The following is a 23,900-nucleotide window of genomic DNA, read 5'->3' as shown; positions in this document are numbered from 1 at the left end:
GTGTGTTTTGGGTGGACTACTGATGAATTTCAAAACATAACTGTATGTTAATTTGTTGTGGGAATATTTATCAATTACGTTTTTACTATTAACGTATTAACGTGTTTTTACTATTAACTGGGGGGGAGGGATAGCTCAGTGGTTTGAGCATTGGCCTGCTAAACCCAGGGTTGTGAGTTCAATCCTTGAGGGGGCCATTTAGGGATCTGGGGCAACAATTGGGGATTGGTCCTGCTTTGAGCAGGGGGTTGGACTAGATGATCTCCTGAGGTCCCTTCCAACCCTGATATTCTATGATTCTATGATTATTGCTGGACTTTAGAGATGATTTTAATTGCTCAATATAATCAAACATCCTAGGTGAAGATTTCCTTTTTAAAAGTTTTATTCGGCATGTATGAATTTTAATATTTAAAAAGTTTTTCAAGCTGTTTGGTATATTGCTAGAAATAACTTACTATTTAATTAATTTTCCCTACAAAACTGGGTTTAGAATAAATTATATAATTTCAACAGTGGTACAAAGAGCCGCAGTAGGAGGAATCTTTCATTTACAACCTTTTTAATTTTTTAAGGTAGCTGAGTAACACTCAGTGAGAGTGTAACTTGTGTTTACCATTTGGTTTTAGGGTCCAGCTTAGACATTAAAGGTTATGGATGTCCATCGTCTGCAATGTCTGCAACTTCAGAGTCAACTGCTGGTGTCACCGGCAGTGCTGCAACTCAGCTACATCACACAGTAAGTCACCTGTATCAGAAAGACTTTTTTCATCATCCAGAAAAGCTTATGGATGAGTTTGTGATCAGGACCAGCCAAACTCCATAGGTGAAAAAGTTGCTCAGTTATTTATGCTGAAGAAGATACTGCTGTGACTTGGGCATCTAATAATCATCCATCAATAATGAGAGACAAGGTAGGGACGAAATATCTTTTATTAGACCAACTTCTATTCATGGGAGAGACAAGCTCTGCGTGGCTTGAAAGCTTGTTTCTCTCTCTCTCCAACAGAAGCTGGTCCAATAAAAGCTACTACTTCATCTACCTTGTCTCTCTAATATCTTGGGACCAACACGGCTACAACTAAAATAATGTCAGAGTGGGAGGTGAACCATTCAAAGCAGTACTTGTTTGCTGATGTTTTAAATAAAGTCACACCACTGAGCTGGTAGAAGTCACTAGCTAAGCACCAGAGTTTGTTGAAGTGCTATAGACTGGCTTTCAGCAGCAGTAGCTCCTCTGCAGGCACAGAAAGTCCAAATGAAGAAAATATTCTAATTCATTCAAAATTGAGAAATTGACCAGGAAGTGAAAAAGCAGGAAAACTTGTCTCTCTCTTCCAGTCTATGAATCAGAACAAGGGATGAGATGTACTAATTTTAAAAGTTTGAATGACAGCTTAAATAATTTAAGAGACTGTTGTCTCGTGTTCAAGAGACTTAGGTGAGTAGAAACTTAAGCTCCAGTCACTTTCACTTAGTGAAATTTGAAAATTTTTCAAGGTGACCTGAAGAAATCAGTTTAATTCACTGACTATAGTTAATCCCTCAGTTTCTTTAGCTGTAAATGTGGAACATGTTTTGATAAGAGAAGTTTAGGTATCCAGAACATTTAAGATATTTTTATGGAACAAAACAAAGTTATATATGCTGTTGTGTTTAAATTCCAGATATCATCCTAATGCAATTTGACATAAATCAAGAAGTTAATTACCTAATAAATAGACAATATATGATCCACCATTTCTAACATAGTAAAAATGTACAATTAATAAAAATCTGAAAATATTCAGCTATACAATTGCATAAATAAATGTATTACATTATAGTGCACCCTCCTAAGTTGCAAAAAGATATACCAAATTAGCATAAAGGCTCTACTGACTTGGAAATTAACATGTTTTAATGATTATGCCAACCAGTAAGAATGCACCTTTCTTTAGAAAACAAGTACAAATGGAAAAATTTATTAAAACTGATGATTTAAATACAGGCTTTCCACTTGATAATTTAAATCATCATTTAAAACAGCTGATTTAAATTAGTCCAAGCTGACACTAGAGGAGCACAGTGAGTACAGGTCTGGAAGCAAGGAACAGAGTTCTTATTCCCAGCCCTGAGACCCAATCCCTCTGGACCTTGGACAACTCGCTTCCATCTGTGCTTCCACTTCTTTGCCTGTACAATATGTATAATAACTCCTGCACAGTGTTCATGTGTAAGACACTGTAAATTTTAAAGAAAATTCATAACAGCATTAATTGCAAAGTATGGAATTTCAGAGTTTGCATGGAATTAAGTTTACAAGTAAATACAATAAAATACATTCCATCGTTAAAATTGACTAAGTATTTTTTGTATTATGAAATTGCAGATATTTTCCTTTTTTAAAAAAACGTCAAAAATCACAGTTGGGGGAGCAGAAGGGAGTGTATTTTCGTGATTTCTATGCCCTCTGTTCATGTGTGTCTCCTTTGAAGCTTAAAAGAGCAAGTAAGGATCAGTATCCCTTGAAATTGTAGCCTTGAAATTGAAGCCTAACACTTCCTTTTTTATATTTAAAGCATAAAATGGATTCTGAGTCATCTGGACATGGCAGTATCCTCGCATGACATCAATGGCTTAACATATTTTGTCTTTTACCGTCAAATAAATCCCATCAGCTCCCACTAATGCTCATTACTGACCATCACAGTGAAGGGCTTCCCAATAACATTTTATGATACAAGTGTTCTACCACTCAATTAATTTCTATGATCATGGCTTTTAAATGGAGCATAATCTTACTTGTTATGGAGATTTAAAATTCAATAGCACCCCCATTAATTTCTAAACACCCTGATATGCTTTATAAAGAAGCTGTTCTTTTTATTACTGCAAACAGAGAAACATGTCACTGTATCTTGTTAAACTGTTTAGCCCTGAAGCTAAGGGGAGAATTCCATTTGTCACCCTAGGCTTATAAATATCATCTAGAGAATTATTCATCCTATCAGAAGCTCTTACCAAGGAAGAGCCTATTGTTCACCTATAATGAGAGACTTATTCTTCCTTCAAAGCTGCTTTAGGTCAAAAGAGATTTAGTTTTATGTCTATGAACTCCTTGAATAAGACACTCTACACACTTGGGTGGAGGTTGATCCTTGTATCTATCTAAACATTAGCAAAAACAAGTGACACAGAAAGTCAACCTTCCAGCCCTCTCTGGAGCAGGATACAAAAAGGCCTCCCCTGAGTCTTCACATGAGACATCAGAGGCTGGCAGGCCTCTAATCCCAAACTAGGGGAAGTGGCTAGCAACCTGACCTGACGTGGGACCAGTAGCTCCTTTCGCTGAGAGGGAAAGATGTTTAACCTGCCTCCCAGAAGGTGGTGTGAAATTTTGCCTTCATTTTTTTGACCTACATAGAGGCATGTGGTAACTCCTCCCCCAACTTTATTTCAAATATTTCTGCTTCTTGACTTTAATGGCAAAATATGATTAGTTTCATATTTGTAGGGTTTATTAATTCTCCTTCTGCATCGTTTTGTCCTTGGCATTTTCTGCACCAGGACCCACAGGTAAACAAGCTCTCCAGAACATACTTGGCAAGCCGACTAAAATTTTAAATACAGTACTTATGCTCGGATTTGTTGCCTTAGTGACATGTCCAGACAGCAGAACCTGCGTGTTACAGAGACACATGCCAAAGAGCCAAACTGAAGCGTCACATGGTGTAAGTGATGTGACAGGCTCTCTTCCCCTGAATGCACAACGATGAAGCTACGTGGGTGGGTAAAACAATCATGGGTAAAACAATCATGTACTAGGTTTCTTATTGCTCTGCTGTTCCCTTCTCTCTCTCCACCAAGCGTTCTCAGTAATATCTGTTTTTTTCTCCAACTTTACTAGCTTGTGTTTCTTGAGACACTTCCCATTGTGTGAACACTCTCCTCTCCCCTTCTCCCTCCCTCGCAATCTAGGCTCATTGAAGGCTGAGAACAATAGTAAAGGAAAGCTATAATCAGCTAGAAAGAAGTGTGAAAGCAGGACCAGTCCCTCTGCAAGACCAACGCAGTTCAGAGTTGACCAAAGATTGAAAATAAGCAGCTTTAAAAAGCACCACTGAGGCTGCAGGTGGTTTCGGGTGGAGCTGCACCCACAGTCAAGCCCAAATCTCCCTCTCTACGTACAGAGGAATGGTATCCAATATTTAATGACTACAAAAGAGATTTATTAAATTGTATTAAACCTTACCTACTAAAGGAGCGGAATCAAGTACTGCACCACATTGTTCAGTGTTGGAGAACATGTTCCTGGAGACTTCACATCTCCACAATCAAGATTTGCTTTACTTTATTTGTTTTCCAGTGACAACGTCTACAATAAGCACGGATATGCAGAAAATTTTGCGAGTGGGATACATTCTCTTCCCGATGCACACTAAGAACTAGGTTAGTGGGATTTAAAGGCACTCAGTATAACTACATGGGTGTGGAGGTCTGGGGTTATTTTTAAAGCACGATTTAATGATTTCATTGCATGTAAAGACATTTGCTGTCTCTAAAGAGTTTAGATACAGACCTGGTTGAGACACCATCCACATGCAATTACACACACACACACACACCCCTACCTTTTAGCCTCCAACTACACTTCAGGTTGAATCACGTCCATTCAGGGCTGTCATGGTTAGAGGTGCCCATGTTCTAATAAGGCTTTTTGTTTGTAGTGTGGCCAGTACAGCAGTTCTACAGCCATGCTGTACCATCCACACTAGAAACAAAATGCATTAGAAAAAGGATGCTCCTAGCTAGATCAGACAGCTTGGTGCTACCATGATTATATTTCAAGTGTAGCTTGTGGTTTTGTTTCACAAGGTTTAAACTGGAAGCATGAAAAAAAATTGGGCTTCACTGTTCCTCCATCAAATACCATCTCCCTGACACTCTGACCACCTCATCAGACAGCATGTACTTAAACAGTAGCACTTTGCAGTCTCTCCTTAAGACACAGACATTAAACAACCACTCTCTAAAAGGCTTACTCACTCTCTAAAAGATAAACTTACCAGAAACAGCCATAGTATCACTGATCCAGGCAATAGAAAATATCCAGTCTTTGTGTCCATCCTGAAGGGGGGAGGGGGGGAAGACAAATCAGCCTGTCAGATTTATCAGGGTGTTTATGTTACATACCAACTGCTAGCAAATGTGCAACTAGTCGTACAGTTTACCTTGAACAGGGAGTTTGGTTTTTTGTACAGCAACAAAAGGAAAGCCCTATTTAAAAAAAAAATAGACAATTGTGATGGCAACACCACAAAACTTGCAAATTTTAGTTTATTACCTTAAACTACTTTTAACTTACTTTTTGAAATAGATTTCAAATAGACAGTGGCCCTGTAACATCAGTGGTGAGTAAAGACGCCTCCTGATGAAGATTAAACTTCATTCAGTTCCAAAATTTAAGTTTGAAGAATCAGATGTTGCACTTAGATAGGTGCATCCCTTACTTTTGAAAAACAATCACATTTCCTGTGTATTTTCCTCATACACACATCACTACTATTGATGTAATCAATTGTGTTCTACATTTTATACGAAGAAGCTATTAAAAATAGTTATGTATTTACAACCCATGACACTGCAGCTCTGGAAAAATAGGTCAGGCTGGAAATATGGGTGTTCCACACACAATAATTACCCATGTAGTAAAGCTAGATAACTCAAGGGCTGCCCCTGTAGTCTGTTCACAGACCTGTGGGCCTGACACTCTTTTGACTTCAGTGGGAGTAATTCTGCGTAAGAGAGGTTGAGTCACAGTACTATGCAACTGAATAGCAAGGGACGTCCTAGAAACCTGAGAAGTAAAGCTGCTCTGCAGTTGGTTATCACCCTAAAACAGCTGTCACAGACATCATGACCTCAGCTGCTGTGACTCATTGATGCTCGTAAAGGTCCTGCCCAAGAACAAAGCTCTCAAAAAGACACTCCCTTTAGCTTTGTTTTTTAAGAAACTTTTCTAAAAGGTCATAAGATTTATTTATTTATTTAATTAATTTATTTAATGGAGCATGGTACAGTTTACATCATATGCAGGCAAGAGCTACAGAGTTAGCACTAACCCACAGAGCCCAATTCTGTCCTCAGAATCCATGTGCAAGTCTCACTGGCTTAGGGAAGAACTCATTGACGCCCCCCGACAGTAGCATCTCACAACATAGTTTTTATGCTAAACAGCCTGGTTTATGCCTCAGTTTACTGTGTGTGAAATTTCAGTTTTCCGTTAGCAATTTAGGATGTTGCTAATTTCTAACTGAAGGGTAACACTTGTAGTCTCCAAAATGGGTCTGTTGGGGGATGTGGCTTACTAAGAAGCTCTTTCCACAGTGAAGCCTTTGCGAGAAGATTGCTTATTAAGGATAGAATCAAACCCCAGGATCAGCAGAGTAGACTCGTCCCTTGCACGGTTTGCCTGTTCACTCTTCCAGACTAAAAGGAAGATTTTTAAAGATGTGCACAGACCATATTAAACAGGGATGTGTGTCCATATCTCCAGTGCATTCACCGTGACACTTAAATTCTACACGAAGTGAGATTTCTGACCTTGGACACTTCACTGTAATACCTACTGAGTGACTCTGTACCTTGCCCAAATATGTTAACTTACGTCTCCCACACAGACAGGATCAAGTGTAGGCAGACGATAAATCGCAAGGCTGTTTGGATTGTCTCCTCCTGTAGCCAAGAGTGTCCTTGAAGGGTTCAGCTCAATTGCATGAATGCCACAGCCCTGCTGGTTTACCATATCAGGTTCTCGGTCTTTCAGAATAGGAATCTTCGTAATTTGACCCGTCTGGACATCTACCACAAACAGCTGAAAGACAGATGTACATGAAGTTGTAGAGACAGAGCCATTGAACCAAATTCACATCATAAGTTTGAAGAGAAACAAAATGGCAGGTCACTTGATCCACTCTTGATCCGAGTTATGACATTGTCAGTTCTCATAATGGTGCTTAAATTCAAAGCTAAGCCACAAAAATGTATGTTCAAAGAAATGCTACAAGTGTGATTAAAAGGGACAGAGTTAACTTTTTAGCATCTGATTTTAAGGTAACTTCTTAAGTCTTACCTGTAAGAACAGAAGTCTAACACTCAAGACAATAGTGTTAAGTTGACTGTTTCTTTAAATCCAAACATAGGACACTTAGGGTATGTCTACACTGCAATTAGACACCTGCACCTGGCCCATATGCCAGCTGGCTCGGGCTAAAGGGCTGTTGATTTGCAGAGTAGACTTTCAGGCTTGTGCTGCAGCCTGAGCTCTGGGACCCTCAAACCCAGGAGGGATAGCTCAGTGGTTTGAGCATTGGCCTGCTAAACCCAGGGTTGTGAGTTCAATCCTTGAGGGGGCCATTTGGGATCTGGGGCAAAAATTGGGGATTGGTCCTGCTTTGAGCAGGGGGTTGGACTAGATGACCTCCTGAGGTCCCTTCCAACCCTGATATTCTATGATTCTATGATCTACACTGCAATTCAACAGCCCCTTGGGCTTGCAGGGCTCAGGCTAAGTTAACTGTCCCTTTTCATCACACTTGTAGCATTTCTTTTAACATACCCTTAGTATCAAAGGCTTTTAAGAAGCTGAATTAACAAAATGGAAAAAGAACAGAAAAACGTTCTGAAATTATCACTTTGCCAGACACTTCTATAATGGGGTCAACACAACAATTTCTGGTGCTTAGAATAAAGTTTATATTTACATATCATTTCTTTGTCAGTTGCCTAGAAAACTAGTAATTCTTTTCCATTCCCTAATAAGCATCAAATGATAAACATTGAGTTAAACCCAAAACATTTAATATAATTGTAGATCTTACAGTTGCTATCCCACACATCTACGTAAGCCAGAGAAGTCCAACTCATTCTGTGGAGAGGGATGAAATCCATCTTTATTTACGATAGGAGAGTCTAGGACTGCATACTACTTTCAATACACAATGGAGGTCCCACTGTTACCAATGGGAATTTTGCACAGAAATCAGAGTAGAATACAGCCTTTACAGAATATCTGAACATTGCAACTTGTTCCGTATTTACGGTCCCATTCAGCACCACTCTCCCTAGGACTATGACTATTTCTTCCCTTTCCCCAAAGTATGGTCTCCCCCCCCTCATTCGTGTCCTACTTTCTTCCAGCAGGAACTCCCAGTTCCTATCCTCTTCTTTATTTCACCCATCAGCAATTAAATAAGTAGTGCAAAACCATGTGCAAGTGCTTTGAGGCACTCTAGTGGGATTAATGTGAGACAGTGCAGTTCACTCCACTCAGAGTAACTGAGTCAGAATGCCTGCAGACTCAGGAAAACAGCGTTGCATTAGTTACACCTGGTTAATTTTTGGAAGGTTTTCTTCACACCTGTGTGTTAGAAACATCTTTAAAAAATATAAAACCTTTGATTCTGTGGAATCTGAATATGCCACATGCATCACATCAATATACCATACAAGCAGCATTGGGCACCCGGGGCAGGCATTTGACACTGTAGGTGAACGTCTAAAAAACCGACACTAATGCAAAACCATTAGGGCCCCACCAAATATCTACAAGAGGGCTGAGAAACTAGCCCACACATATAAAAGGACTTGGAGAAACAATGTCAACGTTCATGGACACCCAATCCTTCTGCTTTAATTTTTTTGGTCTTCCATGCTTAACAGCATTCGCCTACAGCAAGCAACCAAACTAACATGTTTTAAGTTTCAATTTGTTGCTCATGCTATGAGCCTATGACAGTACACTACCCTCCTTCTGTGCCAGTCTGTTCTGTCAGTCCCGTTCTATGTTTCCGGTTCTCTTTCTCCCTCCCCAACATATTGCAGATGAAATCCCTTACTTCTACGACATATCACTGTTTTCTTAAATTCCACTGCAATTATAACAAAAAGATATTTAGCTGTGTTAAGGATTTGTACCTAAACCATAGACTATAAGCTCTTAGAGGTAGGCACCTCACAGAAACAGTCCCTAACACATTTCTGGATGATCTAAAAATAATTAAGTCAAAGAATAAAGCAACCAGAATACCTTGAGTTTAGCACGGTAACCAAGACCATTATGGGGGAGCAGGTGTGAAAAAGGGGAAGCGGTGGCCGATTTTCTATTCGCACTATCAAGTGCCTACAGGTCTTTCTGGTTTCACTACATTTGCTCATGATCTAGTAAGAATCACAGAATCATAGAAATGTAGGACTGGAAGGTATTAACAGGAGACTAAACGTGTCTCTGAACTGGCTTTAACATAGCCAATCAGACAGATGCCCTGCTGTCCAACAGTGCAAGAAGCAGGAAGGCAGAACCCGTGATCCTGTTACTGATTCATGCATTCAGAAGTACGAAATGTTTGGTTGCTTTAAATTCAGTATTTGTTTTTTAAACCCAGCACATTATGGCATCTAAACTGTAAGTCAGAAATGCCCTATTCCCCATCATTTGCTAAACGTCCCAAACACACCCAGAACATCAGTGTGACTGAAAATAAAAGTATGGATGCAAATGCTCTTCCAAGTGTCTATAGCAGTCTGGTCTCTACGATGGTTAAGAAAGTTCTGGAATGGCTACACTATACAACCCTAGTGGTTTTCCCTTCTTACCTCCACATCTTAAGCGAGGATGAGAACCCCTCCCTCAGTAACTCACCTTTGGGTGGAACTTTCATCCTGGTCTGGGGCTCAAAAACCACAACTCATGGGGCAAGCTTATGCTGACATGCTCAGCACTGGATAGCTGCCTATACCTGAAAGGTTAGTTATATAGATTTGTTTCTTTATTCTTTAACTTCTTCCATAAACTTATTAACTAGCAGCAAAGAGTGATTTATATCAATTGTCAGTATGCAGTAACATGGCATCCAAGCTTTAACCGGACAAAAGAATGCTTTGACAACTACCAGGAACCAGAGGATCACACCCTGATTTGTATCAAATGGAGCAGACTCAAGCTGTCCAGTGGGGAACAATCTTGCACTGGCACAGAAACAGACTGGATGACCCAACAGACCTTTCCCATCTCTAGCTTCTATGATTCCTCATCTCTGAATTAGAGGTATAGGCTGCTCAAGGATCAAGAAGAGAATGCCTGGGTCAATGCAAACATGGAATGCTGGGATTTACAGTTGCCACAGCCACACCCCTTTAGCTTATGGATACTAGGGCTAAAGCCCTGCACAGATACAAAATTTCTATCCACATTTGATCAGTGATCCACAAACGTGGTCCGTGGATATCTGCAGATTTGCAGTGCTCTAGCTATGGCTACATTTGACCCCATCCTATTGTACCTTCTTCGATTACTAACTTTATGCGTTCTTTAGAATTTGTATTACAGTAGCACCTACAAGCCCTAGCAGCAATCAAGGCCCCGTTATACTAGGTGATATATCTGCACTTGGGGGAGAGTTCCTGCCGCACAGAGCTTACAATCAAACTAGACCATACAAAGGAATTATCTCCACTTTGCAGTGGGAGAATTGAGGCAGACAGCAATTAAGTGAGTTGCTTGAAGGTCACACAGTTAAGCCTTTGGCAGAGACAGAAGTTGAACCCAAATCTCCAGAGACACAGGCCAGTGCTTTTACCACACAATCCATCCTTCCTCTTTTAATAAACTACTTAAATCAGTTTGCAAGTTCTTCCGTCAGTTCCATTTTGGTTCTTTACCAGTCTTTTCAGAAACAACAAGGAAGAAAGCCAAACTCATCAGTATGTTACACATAACCACATGACTTGCATGCCCCATTTGATCTTTTGTAACCAAAAATGTCCTACAGTCAACTCAATGGCATTTCTTGGTCTGTAACATGATACTGTACATTTAGAACACTCCATCTGATAAATTCCAAAATTCTAGGGAATGCTGTATGCATCAACAGGCAAAAGTACTGATTCTGATGAAAACTGAAAAATGAGGAAGTCTGATTTCCACTGACTACAAACCACAGAGAGCTCATTTAGTGTACGTCTCTGATTGCTTATGCAGGCTGAGCTATACACCCAATAAGATGTGTGATCCTCTAGTTAATGTACTTTCTACAAACGCCATAAGTGGGCACAAACTTAAATTTATACATTACCAGGTTTGTGCATGAATACTGACTGATCGCATCTTTCCTTGTGTGACAAATAAGCACATTATACAGTAACTCCTCGCTTAACATGGTAGTTATGTTCCTGAATAATGCAACTTTAAACAAGACCATGTTCAGCGAATCCAATTTCCACATAAGAATTAATGTACATGCGGGGGTTAGGTTCCAGAGAAATTTTTTCACCAAAGGACTACTTTATTTTATACATACACACACACAGAGTATAAGTTTGAAACAATTTAATACTGTACACAGCAATGATGATTGTGAAGCTTGGTTGAGGTGGTGAAGTCAGAGGGGGGGATATTTCCCAGGGAATGCCTTGCGGCTGAATGATGAACTAGCACTCGGCTGAGCCCTCAAGGGTTAACACATTGTTGTTAATGTAGCCTCACACTCTACAAGGCAGCACGAATGGAGGGAGGGGAGACAGCATGGCAGAGAGAGAGAGAGACATGCATTGCCCCTTGAAGTACGCTGACCCCACTCTAAGTACACTGCCTTTTTAAGTAGATCAGCAAGTTGAGACAGCAGCTGCCAGCAAGATCCCTCTGTTCTGAGCCCTGTCATGCCCTCGCCATCCCCGCTCTATGGAAATAAGGTACAGTACAGGAGCAGGGTGTGTGGGGGGGGGGGGACACCCTGACTTTAGCTTCCCCCTTTTACTCCCCCCCACCCTGCACAGTAAGCAGAAGGCTCCGGGGAGCAGCTCCAAGGCAGAGGGCAGGAGCACTGGGGGAAGGACAGGTGAACTGTCTGGCAACTGATAGCATGCTGGAGGGAACTTTGGGGAGCGGGGACCTGATGGGGGCTGCTGGTCCACCCTGGTTCCAAGCCCCCACCAGCTGGCTCCAACGGGCTGCTCTTTCTGCAAGCAGTGGACAAAGCAGGCGGCTGCCAAACAACGTTATAAGGGAGCATTGCGCAACTTTAAACGAGCATGTTCCCTAATTGATCAGCAACTTAACAATGAAACAATGATGTTAACTGGGACAACTTTAAGTGAGGAATTATTGTACTCATTTTGCACAGCAATTCTTTCAAACTCTTGCAGGAAGTAACATTGCTACCTCCGTATAAACTAAACTGTATTTGGGTTATTTATGTCAACATTTGAGTTTATTGTTGACCAGGACTGACTTGCTGAAAAGTAAGGTCACCAAGAGTTGACAGTAACTTTGTCAAACCAGAATGGAAAGTGGTTTACAGTAAGATTATGCATTAGACTTCACTCTTTAAACCTGTAATATTTCTTTATGAAAAGGTCAAGCTCTCAAACTGGTAGGACTCCCTCACAAAAGAGATTCGAGCAAACAAATCTCAGTACCTCCAGTACCTTCGTGGAGAACTGAAGGGGCAGTGGAGAACTAGCACAGTCGTTTGAGAAGCTAACAGATAGGCAGAAAGAGACCACCATCAGCTCTATGCCCTGTGAAGGGCACAATAGGAACCTAGATAGAAGTGACAACAGCAGGGTATAAGCCTGCTTGCAAACTTGAACACTAGCTCTTAGTACCAGAGACCAAATGGCACATTACACCAAGACGGTGTCCCTAAGACACTCAGCAATTTGAAGTACAAACTGGTTTCAGGTTGCGGTGATGCCGGTCAACGAGGGAAGAGTGCTACTGTTCTATCGGCCCCACACCGGAGCCCGGTTTGTCAGTTTCTCATGTGCCTCTCCCATTGTGTTTAATTCCGAGAGGCTGTCAAGACGGTTCATATTTTTAAACAGATTGCAAAGGATGCAGAGGGAAAAGACTGAACCTACCAATGGGCCTCGATTTTGAGACCCCATCACATATCTGCTGAGAAAGTCCAAACCAGAATTGGAAGAAAAATATTAATGCAAACGGATGCCATCATGCAGCAGGTGGCAGAACAGCAACTGCTTACAGGTACAAGAAAATGGTCACTCCACTATTTATTAACATGCAACTGAAAGAACGGGTCTCCTTTAGACGCTCATTTGCACAAAGTCAGATTTAGTCTGTTCAGGAGGCTGCACCTTCAGGTTTACAAACTCTAAATGCAGGCTTACAAGAGAAGAGACTGAAACCCTGATGCTAGGGAAGAACCCCCTTCTCCTATATCCTCCATTTCAGACACATAGGGTATGTCTACACTCCAGTTAAACACCCACAGCTGGTCTGTTTCAGATGACTCAGGCTTGCAGGATTCAGTCTATGGAGATGTTTAATTGCAGTGTAGATGTTCAAGACCCTGAGAGAGGTGAAGGTCTCAGCCCAAATGTCTACACCACAATTAAATAGTCCTGTAGCCTCCCCCCCAAGTTCAAGTCAGCCAACATGGACCAGCCATGGGTGTTTAATTACAGCATACAGATACCCTAAGAGGTAGAGTAGAAAATAAATTGGCTTGCAAAGGAAATATTAAACCATGCTTTACCTCAGGAGTTATCAGAGCCTGCATCCAAACAAGGGGGAGAATTACCACATACACACTCTAGTAACCAACTGCTGCAATGTCAGGAGTCCCTTGTGTTCCTCATGATTATTTTGTCATTTAAAAGGAAGATGAAGTGCTCTTATATCTGATCACCACCTGGTCAGCTCTGGCACAAACCCAGGACTGAGCACATGGGACTAGTCTGCTGATCTCCTTAAGTACAAAGGAGATTGGGCCCAGTGCTGACATATGGCCTGCACAAGCCACAAATATTCAAACAATCAAGAGCTGGTGACTTGCAGCAGGACTGCTGAGGCTCTGAGCACAACACAGTCATCACCTAGGGGGAGAAAGAGTTTCTAATGGGCATCGAGCAAGCAAACCACTCATCCCTTTGAAAAGCCATTTCAGAAACAGTAACAGCCAATAAAAGGAAAACTTGAGGTTCTGCGACTTAGCTATCAGTCCTGACAGGGAGCAAGAAGAAATTGAAGAGCAAGGCATGCCGTCTCCCTCTGCTAGGCAGGAAGCAACTGACAACCAAGTCCATTAGGTAAGTGGAGTGACATCACAGCTCTAATATTTTCCTGTCTGAGCTTACAGTAAGTCCCCTGCAACTTCTACTACAAACAACAACTGTGTATGTTCAGGTAGATGTTTTGAACCTGAAGTTTGGGGGGGGTGGGGGGGAATAGGGGGTTAGTAAAAAGACCTTTCCCCAGAGCTATGAAGATTAAAGAGAGAGGCCCCCCAAACACATTGAAGTGCAGACAGTCCAGCACCCTTTATGGTACCACACTGTTGTCTCCAAGCACCAAATCTAGTCATCTCCCACACAGCCCTGAAGTTTCTCTCTAGTTTGTTTGCAATCATATCCATCCCTGCTCCTCTGCCTAAATATCTGGTACCAATCATTGGTATTTAGATACTGCTATATGTGCCTTAAAACATCCTTTGACAGACACGTAAAAGTCTCTCAGTTTGGGGGTGAGGAGCAGTTACTAGCTCTATTTGGTTATGTGTACTGCAGTGGCACCTAGAGAGCCCAATCAAGGGACAGGGCTTGTGACGGAATGCAGCCCTTTCACAGAATATCAGGGTTGGAAGGGACCTCAGGAGGTCATCTAGTCCAACCCCCTGCTCAAAGCAGGACCAACCCCAACTAAATCATCCCAACCAGAGCTCTGTCAAGCCTGACCTTAAAAACCCCTAAGGAAGGAGATTCCACCACCTCCCTAGGTAACCCATTCCAGTGCTTCACCACCCTCCTACTGAAAAAGCGTTTCCCAACATCCAACCTAAACCTCCCCATACCCTACACACTATTGTAATAGTTTTTGTACAAAGTATGCCTTATGAGGTATCATTTGAAAACTCACTATTTGCTGCTCACTGTTCGGGTAAAATGAGTGGCAACCCTGAAGTTATAAGATACCCCCAAATGGCATTAACACCACATTTCAAACCCCATAACCCTTCCCAGAGAAGGGGTAGCAACAGTTCTGTCCAAAACAAAGGAGTATGTGCTCTACTTCATTCGTAATCAAGCAGTAAACAGTGATCAAGCAGGAAGGGAAACAAAGAGAGCTCAAACAGGTGAGAAAAAAGCAGCAGGGACCATCCTTCTGCATAGACTTTGTCTCCTGGTGCACAGCTGGAAATGTTTTTCAAGAAGTGGACTGAAACTATAAAAAGGAGGAACAAACGCCCCAAAGGACCCTTCTCTCTCCCTGCCCATTGCATTCACTGCACCTGAAGTGACAAAGGAAACATCTGTTCAACTGTGGAAGAAAGGGTCCTGACCTACAGGGTTTGGTCAGTAAGACTGCTGAAAGCATATGTTAAGAAACTTTGCTTGAATCTGAAAGAGTTTGTTAAGCTATTAGTAATGTCTTATCTTTATTTTTCTTGCAATAATTTTTTACTTTAATGCCTCATTACTTGTACTCACTTAAAATCTGTGTAGTTTATAAACTTGCTTTATTGTTTTATCTAATCCAATGTGTTTAAATTGAAGTGTCTGGGTAACTCCATTTGGGGTGACAAGTTGTGTGCATATTATTCTTTTAAAGAAACAGTGGACCTAATATAATTTGTATTGTCCAGGAGAGGGCTGGGTAGTACAGGACAGACATTTCTGGGGGAAAATCCAAGACAGGAGGTGTACTGGATCACCCTGCAGCATAACCAAGGCTGGTTGGAGCCAGAGTGTAACCCAAGTGTGGTTGGCAGCCTAGTGTTACACACAGACAGGGTGTGGCTTGCATACTGGAAGGCTGTTTGTGAGCAGCCCAGGTAGCAGCTACTTCAGCAAGGCATTGTTAGGGCCCTTCATTTTCTATTTTATTTATTTTCCAATAATGTATTGGTGTTTATTACCACAACAACAAAAACAGGTGAAGAAACAGTGGAAAAAAAAATTATTTTTCTGGGTAAATATTGGGGTTTATTTTGGTGGATGGAAGAAGTATTCAGTAGATTAATGCTCTGATTAATGGAATTCAATGTAGTTTGCTGCAGAACTAAAACAGAATGCAAAACACAATGCCACCTCTGAGTTTAAGAAAGCAATACATCTCCAATCTCCAAATAAAACTTCATTTTTTCATTTCATTTCACAACAGTTTACTGTTGTAGACTTAGAACTATTAGCCTATAAATATTTAGCTTGAATAACTGGGTCACACCATTTGCAGCACATACAGGAGAAAAGGATGACGTTGAGTGTTTCTTTTTTTAAACTTTTGAATACTTCCTTGTGTTCTGAAATGTATTCTTCTACAGATTTGTGTTTCCTTCCCATTTTGTGTGTCAGATCTTTAAACTGGGATCTGCTAACAGCTTTTAATATGTATGCGGCGAGTGTGATATTCATCACTACGTTCACATGCAAATGCACTTCAGAGCTTGTGTGTGCGCGTGCCTGTTTATTTACTGTGTGTATCTTCTACATAGCCTTACTTCAACAGGCAGCTTTGCATATAAACAAACTAATGTGTTATTGTAATACATATATCTCATGCAATTTATTGCATTTTCCTAATAAAACAAGTTAGTGGAAAATCAAAAAAACAAATACTTTTTGTAAAATTCGGCATTTTTCTGGTAAAAATTGGTTTATGCTGAAAACAAAGCGGCTTAGGTATTGTAATGCACCCAAGGTTGCAGGGCAGAGGTGACAGTTGCTCACTGTATTTGGTTATGCGTATTGCAGTGGCACCTACAGACTCCAATCAAGGGACAGGGCCCCACTGTGCTTGTCACTGTACAATCATGACAAAATAAGAACTCGCCTCAGAGAAATCGTAATCTATTGTGCGTTTGAGTTCTGGCAGAGATACTAGGATAGAATCCTGTCTCATATATATTAGTAACAAATACAAAATAGATGCCAAATTTTATTTAAAACTTGCCAATTGTGAAATCCACGATACTTAAGGACAATGATTGAGCTCTTAGATATGCAAGAATATGTACAGGGATATTTATAGGAAAAAATTAAGGACCCAGAGACTCAGACAAGAAGTTACTTTTCTATCCGATAGAAGCTGTAGCAACTGATAGAGCTGTCCATGTTCCTTACAACATTGCTTATGAAGTGACCAACCATATACACTGCAGATTCATCAGAAAAAGCACAACTAACATTGTGTCAATACATTTTCATTTTATGGTGAAAAAGTAATTTTAATTTTGTTATGGTATAGCCAAAGGCAGCTTACATAACAAATGCAAAACACTGTTGATGTGGTTTGTTAAACTTTTCATTAAATACTATGAGCTAAATCCTTTACATTAGCTTCAGTTGAGTTGCATGTAGTTTACACTAATTAATTACTCAGATTTACATCCCATATAGCACAATTTAGCCCTTTGTGGGAATAAGTTAACTTTCCTGTTGTTAGTGCACATCACTACAGTGCATGGAAGATTTTCTAGTCCTGATTTTCTAATTAAATGTGTGGTTTAAAACCCTATTAAATATGTACCATAAAGTGGCCAAGCTAGACTGGCTATAAGAACCTTCATTTTTGCATTTCCTTAAGGTTTCAGTTATGAAGACGCAACGTTGCCTTCCGTCTTTTGCTTTTTCTCTTTTAGTAAAGGATATTAAGCCCGTGCTGTGTACTGACATTTAAATAGCCCCCATTAGTCTCTGGCTTTTACACCTCACTGGGGTGAGGGCATAACAGCAAGGTTAGTTTCCCACTTTTACTTCTCAGCTTTGGCAACAGTTTTCCACAAGACTGTGTTAACAAGGCAGCAGCCCATTTGTACCTCTGTCATGTACAGATAAAAAGTGCAGAATGAAGCAAAAACCGCTGCAGCCCTGTAAGATCTACAATTCTCATGCAAGGAAAAAAAAAGATTTTCTAAGCATTTGTTGTGTTTTGCTAAAGTCTCCCTCATGTAAACTGTCCCAGCAGCAGTCCCAGAGCAGGAAGAATGTAAGTGGAGAGAGGATAAGGCATTGTTAGGCTCTGCTCAAGAGTTATTTAAATGTAGCTATTTTAATTTATCTAGCTAGGCAGTAGTTCTCATTAAGAGATATTACATGCCAAGTTTTCTAAATTCAGCCATTTTTGTTGTAGCCATCACTACAATAGCAGAGTTATACTTTTTTTAAAAAAAATTGAGAAAATACTATTTCTACCAATTACAGTTAAATGCAATTTCCTCACATTTTGCAAAATGTTTAAGCCAAAAAAATCAAAGTTAAGTCAGCTTCTCATATACCATGCTGTCTAGGTGACTTGGTGCTATGTCATTTATCAGTTTGCTCCAGCACATATTCTCTTTTAGTAAGTCCCCTCAACTTAGCATAAGGCCAACATTTATTTCTCCATGAAGCTTCATGTAGCTTGATATGTGCAATCCTGGCCCCAATTTTGTCGATGGACTTTTGCAATAACTTCAGTGGAGCCAGGATTTCATCCAACAGAAACAGAAATGTTTATGTTTTTATTTACTTAAAACATTTCACTTTAATATTCTCTGCAGTGTTTGAAATCCAAACAATGCAGCACTAAGAACCTGAAAATGTTTAGCTTCACCAGAAACAAATGAAATTAAACTAGTTCACGTGCCCAAATGGAATGAAGTTAACAGAAGTAAACCAAAATGGGAAAAAATGGATATTTAAAATTGAGTTTAGCAGTTTATGACCATAAAATTGAGAAAATTTTGCATTTAGGTGTATGATTTTTGTCTTCACAGTGTCCCTTTAAAAGCACTTACAGAATATGGTACACAGACCGCAACATGAACAAGAATGAGTAATGAGAAATGGAGCCTTATTTTATTATTAGCTTTAGTTACCAAACCAGACTACACCTCTAAAGCTACCTTCCATAAAATCCAATAATGATCAAATCTTGCCTTCCTCATGACAAAAATCAAGACTCAACTGTGCCATCGTTTTTCCGACAATAAAAGTAGTAAACTCCTCTGATGGAAAGGAGAGAGGCTGGATCTACACATAGGCCATGCATGAAAATAGTAGTTGTAATTATCAGAGGGGAAAACAAGTAAGTCACACTTACTGTGTTGCATTTTGTCCCACACACCACTTGTCGGTGGTTCAACCATTGAGACGCAAAAACTTTATTAAGGGTCCCGAGATGAAATTCTCTCTCTTTCAGGAGACTGGGAAGTTGCTGTGCTGCATATCCATGCAACAAACGGTGGTAGCTGGATTCATTCTGCAGCCGAACCTCTCTGCCTTTCAGGTAGTACACCAGAGACTTTTTTACTGGGGGGAGTCTTTTCCTTTTGTGAGTTGAGTGATCCCAGCCATACTGTGAATGATAATCAAAATTCAGTGCTGTCGTCACAGTGTATTTTAAATAACTTCCTCTTTAATACAGAACCATAAATTATCAATGAACAAATGAAATACTGTAACCTACCCTAAAATACTATACAAGAGAGTTAAACCCATCCCAGCATAAACTTCAGCCATACATGTATTTTAAAATTCTTAATGTGTCAGGCAACTATCGCTGCAGGGATGTTGTACACCAATTCTGACTGCAGTGTGCTGCTGTTGAAATGAAATTTAAAAGATGCCTATGAGCAACAGGAAATCCCAAAGCACTTTCAAACAGCTGAAGGTATCCCCAGTCAAGATTCCAGGTCTAATTATGTCAATTTCCACTGAAATGTATCAAACCCAGACTGCTGGGGGGGGAGAGGGGGCGGGGGAAGGAGTGTTCCAACAAATAGCTTCCCCATTCAAACACAAAGGAGGAGCGGTTTTTTAAAATGCACAGCCTGGTTCAATACCGACCTGGGTAGTAACCTGAGCTCCAAAGCACCTCCTCCCACTCCGTTTACAATCACTCCGGAGCATCGAGCACTATTGGCCTGCCACTGACTGAAAAGGAGGGATGGGTGGGTTTATCAGGACCCGGCGGAGTGAGTTTCCTACACAGGAGCAGCCGCGCCCGCCTCCCTGCGCCCCAGGCCCCGGAGTGCGAGTCGGTTACGGGGTTCGAACGATCGAACCCAAACACCGGCAGCAGCCGGAGCCCTGCTCGGGAGCCGCTGGGACCTGGGGATGGGGCCGCCCGGCACCTTGCCCGGGCGCCGCTCCCCTGGGGGCCGCCCCAGACACCCGACACCCGGCTGACACCACGGGGCCCTAAGTCCCCGAGCCGGAGGCGCCCAGCAGCACGGTCAGCAAGGAAGAGCAAACCCCGGCGGCCCCCTGGCAGCCCCCGCAGCAGGCGCGCCAGGAGCCAGCCTCTCCCCCGGGGTGGAGGGCAGGGGCCAGGAGACCCAGGGCCCAAAGCCCCCGGGGCGGCACCCGAGCGAGCGGCAGGAGGCCGGCCGGCCGGGACGGGACTAGCTCATCCCCTCGGTTGCTCCCCACCCCGCCCCCCGTGTTACCAGGCCTGAGCCCCGGGGAGACTTAGCGCCCAGCCCCGGTACCTGCTCCCCGCATTACCTATCTAGTGTCCCCTCGAGCCTCCTGTCCGCCCCGGCCCCCTCAGCCCGCCCCACCGCCATCGCTGCCTTCCCCGGGCCCCCGCCTCCCCTTTCCCTAGGGCCGACTCCCACCCCGGGCCCCCGCCTCTCCTGTCCGGGGGGCCCGTTACCTGCACCCTCTGCAGCCCCCCCACGCACCCCGGGGCTGACCCCAGCCCTTCCCCCTGCAGCGCCGGCACTGACCTAGGCCCTGCCCTTTTCCTCCGACCCGAGCACGGACCTCGGGCCTTCCCCCCGCGAAGTTATCGGTCCCCCGGACCCAGCTCCCCCGCGCAGCGTCCGCCGGTCTCCGGGCGGGGGGCTCGACTACCCGCTCCGCAGGCAGAGCCGCTTCACGCTCCCATGAGCCCTCCCCCCGTCACCCGCGCCCCCCCGGCCGAGCCCTCCCCCCCGGTACCTGCTCACCCCCCCCCGGCCGCTCCCCTCCCCCCCGTTACCCGCGCCCCCCCGGCCGAGCCCTCCCCCCCGGTACCTGCTCACCCCCCCCCCGGCCGCTCCCCTCCCCCCCGTCACCCGCGCCCCCCCGGCCGAGCCCTCCCCCCCGGTACCTGCTCACCCCCCCCGGCCGCTCCCCTCCCCCCCGTCACCCGCGCCCCCCCGGCCGAGCCCTCCCCCCCGGTACCTGCTCACCCCCCCCCCGGCCGCTCCCCTCCCCTCCGTTACCCGCGCCCCCCTGGCCGAGCCCCTCCCCCATGTCACCCGCTCCCCTCCCCCCCGTTACCCGCGCCCCCCTGGCCGAGCCCTCCCCCCCGGTACCAGCTCACCCCCCCCAGCCGCTCCCCTCTCCCCCGTCACCCGCGCCCCCCCGGCCGAGCCCTCCCCCCCGGTACCTGCTCACCCCCCCCCGGCCGCTCCCCTCCCCCCCGTTACCCGCGCCCCCCTGGCCGAGCCCTCCCCCCCGGTACCAGCTCACCCCCCCAGCCGCTCCCCTCTCCCCGTCACCCGCGCCCCCCCGGCCGAGCCCTCCCCCCGGTACCTGCTCACCCCCCCCGGCCGCTCCCCTCCCCCCCGTTACCCGCGCCCCCCCGGCCGAGCCCTCCCCGCCGGTACCTGCTCACCCCCCCCCGGCCGCTCCCCTCCCCTCCGTTACCCGCGCCCCCCTGGCCGAGCCCCTCCCCCATGTCACCCGCTCCCCTCCCCCCGTCACCCGCGCCCCCCCGGCACCTGCTCACCCCCCCTCCGTTACCCGCGCCCCCCCGGCCGAGCCCTCCCCCCCGGTACCTGCTCACCCCCCCCCGGCCGCTCCCCTCCCCCCGTCACCCGCACCCTCCCGAGCCCTCCCCCCCGGTACCTGCTCACCCCCCCCCGCCGCTCCCCTCCCCCCCGTCACCCGCGCCCCCCCCGGCCGAGCCCCTCCCCCATGTCACCTGTTCCCCTCCCCCCCGTCACCCGCGCCCCCCCGGCACCTGCTCACCCCCCCCCGGCCGCTCCCCTCCCCCCCGTTACCCGCGCCCCCCTGGCCGAGCCCCTCCCCCATGTCACCCGCTCCCCTCCCCCCCGTCACCCGCGCCCCCCCGGCCGAGTCCTCCCCCCGGTACCTGCTCACCCCCCCCCGGCCGCTCCCCTCCCCCCCGTTACCCGCGCCCCCTGGCCGAGCCCCTCCCCCATGTCACCCGCTCCCCTCCCCCCGTTACCCGCGTCCCCCAGGCCAAGCCCCTCCCCCTCGTCACCCGCTCCGCTCCCCTCGCCCCCCGTTACCCGCGCCCCTCCCCCCCGTTACCCGCGCCCCCCTGGCCGAGCCCCTCCCCCATGTCACCCGCTCCCCTCCCCCCGTTACCCGCGTCCCCCAGGCCAAGCCCCTCCCCCTCGTCACCCGCTCCGCTCCCCTCCCCCCCGTTACCCGCGCCCCCCTGGCCGAGCCCCTCCCCCATGTCACCCGCTCCCCTCCCCCCCGTTACCCGCGTCCCCCTGGCCGAGCCCCTCCCCTCCCTTCCGTACCTGCTCACCCCCCCCAGCCGCTCCCCTCCCCCCCGTCACCCGCGCCCCCTGGCCGAGCCCCTCCCCCTCGTTACCTCCTTCGCGCCTCTCTCCCCCGGCCGCTCCCCACCCCCCGTTACCCGCGTCCTCCTGGCCGAGCCCCTCCCCCGACGGCCGCGCCCCTCCCCCGACGGCCGCGCCCCTCCCCACCGTCACCCGCGCCCCCCAGTTAACCGCGCCCCCCCGGCCGAGCCCCTCCCCCCGTTACCCCCCCCCCCGGCCGCGCCTGTCCCCGTTACCTGCTCCCCCCGGAGCCCTCCGGGCGCCGCCGCAGTGGCAGCCGCCGCTTTCCGCTTCCTGCTAACTGTTTTCCTGGCCATAGTAGGCGGGGGAGACACCGAGGCCCCGGCCCGGGCCCCACATGGAGCAGGAGGGGGAGGCGGCCGCCAGGGGACGGGGCATATAAGTGCGGGGGAGCCAGGCCCGGCCACTCTCACCGCCCGCAGGCCCAGCAGGCCGGGCTTCACGGCATTTTACGCCCCATTGACAAGTTTACGGCCGAGCTCCCGTCGCGCGGTTTCCTAGCAACCGCCAAGACTGGGCCGCGCGGAGTCGAGCGCTCGCGGCACAACGCCCCGCCCTGCGTGGTTGCTAGGAGACCGGGGTGGACGTGAGCGACTCAACCCCCCGGGCCTGCCTCAGAGGCCTGGTGTTCGGCCCGCAAGGCCTGCCCTTCTGACGTCAGAGCCTGTTCCTGCCCCACGGCCTGATCCCCCCGCCCTCGGCCTATCTCCCCTTCCGCGGGTCCGCCCCCTCCGCCCCAAAACGAGAACCCCGCCTGCCCCTGGGGGCGACCCCGCTCTTCCGTCCCAGGGTGATCCCCCCCCCGCGCCTTCTGCCCGCCTGCCCCTGGGGGCGACCCCGCTCTTCCGTCCCAGGGTGATCCCCCCCCCGCGCCTTCTGCCCGCCTGCCCCTGGGGGCGACCCCGCTCTTCCGTCCCAGGGTGATCCCTCCCCCCCGCGCCTTCTGCCCGCCTGCCCCTGGGGGCGACCCCGCTCTTCCGTCCCAGGGTGATCCCCCCCCCGCGCCTTCTGCCCGCCTGCCCCTGGGGGCGACCCCGCTCTTCCCTCCCAGGGTGATCCCCCCCCCGCGCCTTCTGCCCGCCTGCCCCTGGGGGCGACCCCGCTCTTCCGTCCCGCGCCTTCTGCCCGCCTGCCCCTGGGGGCGACCCCGCTCTTCCGTCCCGCGCCTTCTGCCCGCCTGCCCCTGGGGGCGACCCCGCTCTTCCGTCCCAGGGTGATCCCCCCCCCCGCGCCTTCTGCCCGTCTGCCCCTGGGGGCGACCCCGCTCTTCCCTCCCAGGGTGACCCCCCCCGCGCCTTCTGCCCCTGGGGGCGACCCCGCTCTTCCCTCCCAGGGTGATCCCCCCCCCGCGCCTTCTGCCCGTCTGCCCCT

At 46.8% G+C, this 23,900-nt stretch overlaps 1 protein-coding gene across 3 annotated transcripts in view; it reads right to left on the bottom strand.

Moving 5' to 3' along the window:
* Positions 1–23,033, bottom strand: part of DCAF12 (DDB1 and CUL4 associated factor 12) — a 47,587-nt gene extending 24,554 nt beyond the window's left edge. The window contains exons 1-5 of one of the 3 annotated variants that reach the window (XM_073343387.2): positions 20,712–20,857; positions 19,828–19,914; positions 19,082–19,336; positions 6,650–6,856; positions 5,049–5,109 (exon numbers count right to left, since the gene is read on the bottom strand). In XM_073343387.2, coding sequence (XP_073199488.1) covers positions 5,049–5,109; positions 6,650–6,856; positions 19,082–19,336; positions 19,828–19,890 — 586 coding nt within the window. In that variant the 5' untranslated portion in view covers positions 19,891–19,914; positions 20,712–20,857. Of the gene's footprint in view, positions 1–5,048; positions 5,110–6,649; positions 6,857–19,081; positions 19,337–19,827; positions 19,915–20,711; positions 20,858–22,744 lie in introns of those variants that run through there. The other 2 variants (XM_073343388.2, XM_073343386.2) reach the window with 2 other exon arrangements.
* Between the last annotated feature and the right edge of the window lie 867 nt (positions 23,034–23,900).

The sequence above is a fragment of the Lepidochelys kempii genome, chromosome 5 (assembly GCF_965140285.1).
Source record: "Lepidochelys kempii isolate rLepKem1 chromosome 5, rLepKem1.hap1, whole genome shotgun sequence".
In the NCBI taxonomy this organism is placed as follows: domain Eukaryota; kingdom Metazoa; phylum Chordata; order Testudines; family Cheloniidae; genus Lepidochelys; species Lepidochelys kempii.
The sequence above is the reverse complement of the archived record's forward strand: the minus strand, read 5'-3'. Positions and strand labels throughout refer to the sequence as shown.